The sequence below is a fragment of the Phoxinus phoxinus genome, assembly GCF_949152265.1.
Source record: "Phoxinus phoxinus genome assembly, chromosome: 2".
NCBI classification, from domain to species: Eukaryota; Metazoa; Chordata; class Actinopteri; order Cypriniformes; family Leuciscidae; genus Phoxinus; species Phoxinus phoxinus.
The window spans coordinates 32,808,059-32,817,537 of NC_136877.1; the positions used below are offsets into that span (position 1 = coordinate 32,808,059).

General features: G+C 35.2%; 2 protein-coding genes and 1 long non-coding RNA gene across 3 annotated transcripts; 1 reads left to right on the top strand and 2 right to left on the bottom strand.

The window, feature by feature from the left end:
* Window positions 1-180: 180 nt before the first annotated feature.
* LOC306994343 (chymotrypsin A-like) lies at window positions 181-2,763 on the bottom strand. Its single transcript, XM_079604754.1, has 7 exons — window positions 2,612-2,763; window positions 2,378-2,481; window positions 2,213-2,292; window positions 1,965-2,043; window positions 817-997; window positions 507-640; window positions 181-393 (listed from the first exon to the last, which is right to left on the bottom strand). The coding sequence occupies exons 1-7, from the start codon at window positions 2,661-2,663 to the stop codon at window positions 232-234; spliced, it is 792 nt and encodes a 263-aa protein (XP_079460880.1). The 5' UTR covers window positions 2,664-2,763; the 3' UTR covers window positions 181-231.
* Window positions 2,764-6,013: 3,250 nt separating this feature from the next.
* Window positions 6,014-7,713, bottom strand: LOC306994344 (chymotrypsin A-like). Its single transcript, XM_079604755.1, has 7 exons — window positions 7,624-7,713; window positions 7,362-7,465; window positions 7,179-7,258; window positions 6,951-7,029; window positions 6,636-6,816; window positions 6,326-6,459; window positions 6,014-6,237 (listed from the first exon to the last, which is right to left on the bottom strand). Exons 1-7 carry the CDS (start codon window positions 7,673-7,675, stop codon window positions 6,076-6,078), a joined length of 792 nt encoding a protein of 263 aa, XP_079460881.1. The 5' UTR covers window positions 7,676-7,713; the 3' UTR covers window positions 6,014-6,075.
* Window positions 7,714-8,887: 1,174 nt separating this feature from the next.
* On the top strand, window positions 8,888-9,419 carry LOC306992363. The gene is made up of 3 exons (XR_013796269.1): window positions 8,888-8,946; window positions 9,156-9,260; window positions 9,339-9,419. It is a non-coding gene; the product is annotated as an uncharacterized lncRNA (long non-coding RNA).
* The last annotated feature ends 60 nt before the right edge of the window (window positions 9,420-9,479 follow it).

The following is a 9,479-nucleotide window of genomic DNA, read 5'->3' on the forward strand; positions in this document are numbered from 1 at the left end:
GTCAGAGACAATATTTAAAACGGCCCACAATATATTTTCTGGAAGAAAATAATAATACGGAATGAGCAATTGTGTCTAAACCCTTGACTGGTAGTGTATAAATTAAATCTGAAAAATAAAATATGTATTTTTTTATATATAGCCTTTATAATAATTAATCCAAGAAAGAGGAACAAAAGGTCATGTCATACATCTTTATTAAAGAAAATAAAGACAGTATTCATGGCTGCTTTAGTTATTAGCAATGGTCTGGTCAACCCAGGCACGGAGTTTGGTGACACGGGCGTACACAGCAGGGGTGGAAGTGGAGCAAGTGCTGCTTCCCCAGGACACGATACCAACCATAGTCCAGATTCCATTCTTCTCACAGACCAGAGGACCACCAGAGTCTCCCTGTAAAACACATAGAAGAGTTTGTAATCAAAATATGTATCTATACATGTAAGATGAACTTTCATTAATAATATAGAAATAAATAATTATCACATATATATTTGGGAGCTCACCATGCAAGAAGAGACACCTGAGGCTCCGGCACAGATCATCAGATCAGTGATGTTGGTTCCCCAGAAACGCTTGCATTCGTCATTGGTCAGCAGAGGCAGAGCGGCCTGCTGGAGCAGGGCAGGGGTATCAGGGGCTGAAAGGACAGATTGGCAGCATTTTAAAAGCTTTCAACATAGAAAATAAATCAGGACAGAGCTCTAACTCAAATTTGACCTTCTTAAACTATAAAAAGATTGTAAATGTAAATATTTTGTAAATATATGCAAAAATGATAAAAATGCTGAAATGAAAAGAGATTCTGAAACTCACCATTGTACCTGGTCAGGCCCCATCCAGAGGTCACACACTTCATGCCTCCAGGGAAGTCGTCATTGGTTTCAGCGAGACACACAGGAGACACCCGAGTGTTGATCTGAGCAGGAGTGGCCAGCTTGATCAGGAGGATGTCGTTGTTGATGGTGAAGCTGCTGTAGTTAGGGTGCTTGATGGACTTTGGGAAGAGGATACAGACATGTTAGCATTTCAAAGTTAAGGTAGCAACAAGTGGAAATGCTCTCTTCGGGTTTCTATTAAAAGACTACCTCAGAACATTGGTTCATGTAGAATATATGCTAATGTTTCTTGCAGTGCTTTTCAAAAATGGGGAATCTGTGCCGCTGCTGGTGAATCTTTTGTGAAAAGCAATCATATTATAGGTTGTGAGTGTGTGTTTGCAATCTGTATTGAATGTGATGCAATATAATGGCGATAGAAAAAAAAATTGCGCTGTCAGTTAAAATTTAATAGACGTCTAACCATAGCCCAGGAATAGACGCACAGGCTACGCATACAACATGTCAAAGACATGAAATCAAACACCTTGTAATCACTGTTGGTTTACATGCGGAATATCATACATCTCGGCAGTTATTTTGGAAATAACTACATGTAACCAAATTCAGGGTTATTTTGGCTAGAAGTGGGTTACTCATAGCTTGACTATATCGGGTCTATAGTTAACCAAGAAGGTGAAATGACGGCTATTGCTTGCTGGGTAGTTGGCTTTGGGAAATGCACCCGAGATCCATTAGTGAATCCACAACTGACTCATTTACTGAACTGCAAGTTGTCGTTATTAGTGGCCATTAAGCACTGAATGCTGTAGCCATAGTGTAATTGTTATTTTTTATTCATTTATTTTTGCTCGAACAGGCTTCCCTTTGAACCTTACATATAGTTAAACCATGACATTTATTACACTGAGAGAGGTAGTCATGAATAGTAGTTTTGAATATTTTCAATGATGTCAAATGCATGACGAATGTTTTGCATGAGCATCATCACTGGTTTCATTGTAAATTAAGCGATTTTCTTTTATATTTAGTAGTGAATTTGAACGGGGGCTTCCCACTGGCAAAACAGAATTCTGCAGGAAATACTGCGATACTCAATAAAATAGATATTGAGGGTCTACATACCTTTCCAACGGCAATGGTCTGAATGGCCTCAGAATTGGATGAACGGTCATGCTCACCCAGGACGACGCGGTGAGAGGTCCTGTAAAAAATATATATAGATAATAAAAACGGTATAACCCAAAATCTTTGGTAGCAGGACAATATAGGCTATAAATACCATATGAAATATAATGATTTAACTGAAATTCAAACTTGTTCCCCAATTGATCCTTATAGGCATGAAGGTTTACATTTTAATACTGTCTTACCTGACATTGCAGTGAGCAGCAGTCGCAACCCACCACTCATTGATCAGGGAGCCACCGCAGAAGTGGAAGCCAGTGGAGTCCTGTAATAAATTTAAAATGATGCAATAAATGATTAAATCTTTTGAGTTAGCATTAAAAAAGCATTGTTATTTACACCAGTTTTACCTGCAGAGACACCTGCCAGGGCCAGGAGTGAGGCCGTGCCTCCTCACCATTCACAATCCTGGCGTAGCCAGTGATAACAGGAGGAATGGCAGGAACGCCACAGCCTGAAAGACAAAAAAAATTGCACCAAAGAAATTTAACAGATTCATGGATCCTGAGCACTATTTAATAAAGGTTAGCCAGGCTTAAAGGCTGGTATAATGGTATCTTATTATAAGAAAAATAGGATTGTACCATAGGCTGCACCAAAGAAGGCGAGACAGGAGAGGATCCACAAGAAGGCCATTGCTGCACTTGAATATTGTTTGCTCCTCTGAGGGCTTTATATATTCAGTCCTCATTCATATGCTGGACGTCTTATCGCTCCACTGTGGGATATTGTGCACCTTGCAAGAGGGCGTTTTTTCCACCCCTACAAAAGATAATGCCCCCTCCTTCTGGTTGCTTTAAATCGGCTGTATATCTTTCATTATCGAATTACATTTATATTTATGCATTTGACAGACTTAAACTGCATTAAAAGTAATAATTGTATCAATGTGTGCATCCCCTGGTTGTTAAACCCTTAACCACGGCATTTCTAACACCTGGCGTGCACTATACTGTTGAAGCTACAGAAAAACTACCCAATTACCCATGAAAGAATGACTTTTACTTTCACTGATTCCCAATGATTGAAAATTGAGAAAATTAATGGCAATACACAGTGAGTGAAAATTGCTCTAATATTAGCCTATCTTCAATTTCTCAGTTTCATGCAAAACATTTCTTAGGAAAGCTGTACTCAGAAAAGTGATATCCTCCATGTTATATGAATGAATAGTTAATAATACCTGCGTGGTGAAAATGGCTATGGCATATTTCCCATGTGAGCTGTGTTTTTATTTTATTTTTTAATATTCTATGTTAAATAGACTGCACAAAAGCTACCTGTAAGTTTAATTAGAGGATTTCATATTTTACATTTATCAAATAAGCTTATTGAGTGATTTTAAAAAAAAGTTTTCTCTTTTTGTTGCGTAACATACATTTTTCAAAAGTCATTGTGTTGACTGCAATAACCCTGACCTGAATCGCTATATTTTCATACGCACTGATAAAGCCGTGTTCCTGGTTTCAAGGCCTCTGTGTCCACATCTGCACTGATTCCCAGCTCATGTCTATTTAGGTAACCTATTCCGCGTATGTTCATCAGTTCAGCTGCCTATGTACTGTAAATGTACATAATTACATTATTTACATACTGCAACCAATTTACTTTGCACTGATATACCTAAGATCAAATACTCCAAAATGCTAATATTATGAGATTTCATTCAAAGATAATCTAGAATACATTAGTAAGTATACTAATGTCAATATGTAATAGTAGCCTAGTAAACGTGTAGCCTACTAGTAGTAAAAGTGTACTATTTTAATACCGCTTGGGACTAAATTGGCCCACTTTTAGTATATAAAAGTATAGGCTATGTTTAAGTGTACTATAAGTGTAACAGTATTAAACTTTAAGTGCACAAAGTTCATAATTGCGTTTCTCATTTGTACTCCATGTGAACTTATGGGTATACTAGTAGTTTAGTTTTATACTACACGTTTTCTACTTTTCTTTAAGTGAACATAACATACTTATAGTTTACTATTTATATATTATTTTTTGCACTTGCAGTAGGCCTATACTACTATGTTCAAATGTAATTTTTTTAATACTTGAAAAATACCTTTAACTGTTCTTTACTTTTAAAAACATTTTATTAGCTTCATGCATCCTTTTTTATCAACACTTGAATGTTGGTAAGTTTCATAAAGAAAGGCAACATTTTAAACAAAAAAGTTGAGAAAATCTAATTTTTGTCAAAGACTATAGCCTACGCCTTGATCAGATTCAGAACGATGTTGATCGAGTTGATCGAGTCCAACAACCCCAAACCTTCACAGTCGTTTTCTCTTCATGTGTTACGATTCATTTAATTTGGAAACATTAAGCAGTTTTGATTTACACGCTGTTTAATGTTTGATGATCACGTTATTTTACATTTGCGTGATCATTCTTCTATTACTTGTTTCAGCTTCTTCTTCTCCTGTTTTGATCCGGCGGAGATTATATACTAAGATGTGTCATTGCGCCCCCCTACTGTATAACAGTGAAAAAATGGATAGCTGAAAAATTCAGTCAATAGTGGGGAAAGAGTGAAGTAAAATTAAAGTAAATTCCTATATACACTACCAGTGGACTAGCCTACACAAAATTTGAGATACGCAGAATTAGAAACATATCTGTTTTATGTCAAAATTTTCAAACAAGGTAAGTCTCATAAGACTGTATGAAAAATATGTAAAAACAGGCCAATTATACTTGGACTTTTCTCTCAGTATAAGTCAAGTACACTTAAATGTAATTTTTAAGAATATTTATGAGAAGTATATAAAATGTACTGAAAGTATATGCTTTCTTATTTTTAGTTAAAAAGAACAAATAGAAAACTTGAATAAACTTATTCTTTGTAAGGTAAGGGTAATTATTATCGCTGTGTACAAGATCAGGTTCAGTTCCATGCTTATTTTATTTACTCTATAAGTACTTAATTATAATTTTAAGTATATCTCGATCAACAAGTATAGGCCAAATATACTTAGACTTTTATGTCAAGTCAAGTATACTTAAGTGCAATTTGAAGTATATTTCTGAGAAGTACATAAAGAAGTACATGAAAAGTAGACTGAAAGTATACTTTCTTATTTTAAGTTTAAAAGAAGTATACTAATTGCACACTTGAATAAACTTCTTTTGTGTAAGGGGAAGCATGCAATAACACTCATATTGCGTAGAAAAGTATAGTTGAAAAGGAGAGTGGAGAAACATTCAATAACAATAAGTACCATTCCAGTAGCATTTGTTCAATGTTTTAAGATTTATTGGATTAACACTCAGTTAACATTAACTGTCCAAAGCTATTGTGTTTAACAGTAATAACAATGTTTTTTTTTCTATCCTTTTCTATTTTTAGCAGTATATTTATAAAACTTCTTAGAATAATGTTATCATATAGCCTAATTCAAATATATAAAACACAAAATTGTTTTTATATATATTATTATAGATTACAAATGAATGGCAGGTAATAATATCAGTTAACATTTTCCTTTTTTTCTTCTTTTTTTCATATCCTTACAAAAAAGAACTTGTGAGTATATGTAACATACAAAAAATAAATAATATGTTATTCCTTTTCTTTCCTGCTCACTGTTCGCTGTCAGTGTTTGCATGTTTGCATATACACATGTTTGCATAGTCGTTCTATTCACAAAGTTCATTTAAAAGAGCTCCAGGCATGCTAGCTATTATAGAAAACATGATTTATTTTGATTTCGAGATGATACTTGTTATTATTACTTTATGTTATTATATACACATGTCATCTCATCTGGTTTAGCAGAAGATAGTAACAAACAGGGTCATTGCACTTATAGCAGTTTTGAATAATTAATGTATTATTATTAAAATTATGTAATAAGAAAATTTCACTCAAACATATTGAAAGTCCATTGTCCACTGTAAACAAAGTTATTGACTTACAAAGTTCTAAATGTGTTTGTTGTTCTTTTTTTTTTACAAAAAACACAAACAGGTTGTTTTTGTTTCAAAATAAAACTTTATTGATGAAAATTATGAGCAAGAACTACTGTATAAACATTGTGCTTTAGTTTGCAACAATGGTCTGGTCAACCCAGGCACGGAGTTTGGTGACACGGGCGTACACACCAGGCGAGCTGGTGGAGCAGGTGCTACTGCCCCAGGACACGATACCAACCAGAGTCCAGACTCCATTCTTCTCACAGACCAGAGGACCACCAGAGTCTCCCTGTAAAACACAGAGGTAAGTCAGATCTTTACAATCTTCAAGAGCTTGGCAAACAGAAAGGTAAGGTGGAAAATTAAGAGAGACTCACCATGCAAGAAGAAGCACCAGAGGCTCCGGCACAGATCATCAGATCAGTGATGTTGGTTCCCCAGAAACGCTTGCATTCGTCATTGGTCAGCAGAGGCAGAGCGGCCTGCTGGAGCAGGGCAGGGGTATCAGGGGCTGAAAGGACAGATTGGCAGCATTTTAAAAGCTTTCAACATAGAAAATAAATCAGGACAGAGCTCTAACTCAAATTTGACCTTCTTAAACTATAAAAAGATTGTAAATGTAAATATTTTGTAAATATATGCAAAAATGATAAAAATGCTGAAATGAAAGGAGATTCTGAAACTCACCATTGTACCTGGTCAGGCCCCATCCAGAGGTCACACACTTCATGCCTCCAGGGAAGTTATCATTGGTTTCAGCGAGACACACAGGAGACACCCGAGTGTTGATCTGAGCAGGAGTGGCCAGCTTGATCAGGAGGATGTCGTTGTTGATGGTGAAGCTGCTGTAGTTAGGGTGCTTGAAAACCTTTGGGAAGAGGATACCGATACGTCAGCATTCGCTGCAGCAATTCTCATATGGCAGAAATTTTCTCATCTCTCTGTTTAAACCTTGTCTCAGTGGTTTAGGTATGATACAGAAAATATGAAGAGTCAACACACCTTGCCAACAGTCATGGTCTGAATGGCCTCAGCGTTGGAGGAACGATCATGCTCACCCAGGACGACACGGTGAGAGGTCCTAATACATTTTTTAAACTTTTTTACTTTCAGAGTTGCACCGATTTCTTTTACTCAATAGAGAAACATACTTATTCTGAAATAATAGTTGGTAAATAATAATAATAATAATAATAATTTATACTGTTTATACTTTTAATACTGTCTCACCTGACATTGCAGTGAGCAGCAGTCACAACCCACAACTCGTTGATCAGGGAGCCACCGCAGAAGTGGAAGCCAGTGGAGTCCTGTAATGAGACATTAGATTAGTTTTAGCCAAGATATATGTTTGTTTTGTTAAATGTGTTTATATATCTATATGTCATCTGTTAAAATGGTGTCTGTTTGTACCTGCAGAGACACCTGCCAGGGCCAGGAATGACGAACTGCCTCCTCACCATTCACAATCCTGGCGTAGCCACTGATAACAGGGGCGATGGCAGGAACGCCACAGCCTTAAGAATGGGGGAAAAAAAACATTTGTAGAAATGTTCATACAAATCTAAGCATTCTGCCCTTGATATGTATGTATGTATTAATTAAATTTAAACTGTATTAAACACTTAAAAAAAAATTTTTTATCTGTTTTACAGAGGAAAAAACAGCAACAAACCATAGGCAGTTCCAATGAAAGCAAGACACGACAGAATCCAAATGAAAGCCATTTCTGAATCAGGGCCGTCTCACCAACGTTTGAGGGTTTATATACCAGACCTTCCCACATATTTACATATTTTGCAACATAAGTTTGCTGACACGTTTACTTTGAGTTTTCACCTATTATCAAGATTGTAAGTATTCCAGAAACCCCATATGAAGGCATCATATAACCTGTTAAATTATCATTAAATAATATTAACTTTTTTAATTATCTGAATTGTCCAGATGCCTGAAAAATCCCTAGTCCCCTTCATCTTCATTACCACTTCTATAATAATATGTTTTGTGATTATTAATTTGCAAAACAAAATCTATATTAAAATAATTATTTTGATAATTATATAAATAAATAATATAACTAATATATATATAATTAAGAGAGAGAGAGAGAGATTTTTTTAAATGTAATAAATAATGTGTGATATTAATAATATAATAAAATGTATAATATGTAATTATACAAATAATATAACAATTCAGTATTTAGTTTATATTGTTTTTTTGCTTGCTTGCTTGTTTGTTTGTTTTGTTTGTTTATGTATTTATTTTTATTGTTTTATTCTTCAGTTGCAACTGTTTTCGTAATCGGACTTCTATGAATAAGAAGTTATGTTAATGCTTTTGCCAAACAAAAATATTAACCAAACATTTTGGTTACCATTAAGTTCAATGTAATAAAAAATAACAATTAGCAAAATATATATATGTTTTATGTTGTACAGAAGAAAGAGAGTCATACAGGGTCATGAGGGTGAGTAGATGATGACACAATTCATATTTCAAAAAGAGAGTCAAATTAAATGTGAACCTTCCAATGAAGGATTAGTTGGCATAAATATTTAGTTTGTGTTTTTTATATATTATTTTCCTAAAAAGAAAACCCAATCAACAAATATATTTTTTTAAATTAATTAAACAATATATATATATACATATATATATTTAAATAAAATAATTTAAAATCAATCAAACAGAAGTGTTTAATAGCACATTTATAAAGAACTACCCGGCTTAAGTGAAAAAGCATTGTACTTTTGCATGTAAAACATGGCAATGTTCAAGTACGGTTGGGTAAAATCCTGGGATTCTGCACAGGTGAAGACCAGCTGATGCAGACTCTCAAGGTTAATTTTTGACCACGACATCAGGTTGCCATGCCCTGTGAAATCATGGTTTGGTGTTAAATAGGACTTTCTGCTATCAATAATGCTGTCTTCTGCACAATGTCTTTCCCTGTGGTTGCTGTCCTGTGTTGCCTACATTAGTGCAGCCTATGGTGAGAAAGGTTTTCTATTTTATTTTGTTACGGTTACACTCATAGTTACTGAAAAGACCAGTACAGGTCATCAGCACCCTACAGTATGTTAAAACAATTATTGTTTGCATTTACGAAAGCATTGGTCAATTGGCCTATTTATAGTATAATATCAAAATTTCATTAAATGTTCATTCTTCTTTGACCTCTTGTTCTTCCTTTTTCTTTAGGCTGTGGTGTTCCTGCCATTCCTCCTGTTGTCAGTGGCTATGCCCGCATTGTGAATGGTGAGGAGGCAGTTCCTCACTCCTGGCACCTGGCAGGTCTCCTTGCAGGTAAAATGTTATATTATAGCTAATAGTAGATTATGCCAGCACAGTTTATACAAAGTGTAATTTGTTTGTTTGTTTCAGGACTTCACTGGCTGGCACTTCTGCGGTGGCTCTCTGATCAGTGAGTACTGGGGTTGTGACTGCTGCTCACTGCGGTGTGAGGTGAGACTAACTTAGACTAATCACAGTTAAATCATTACGTTAACTATGAGATAATCGTGG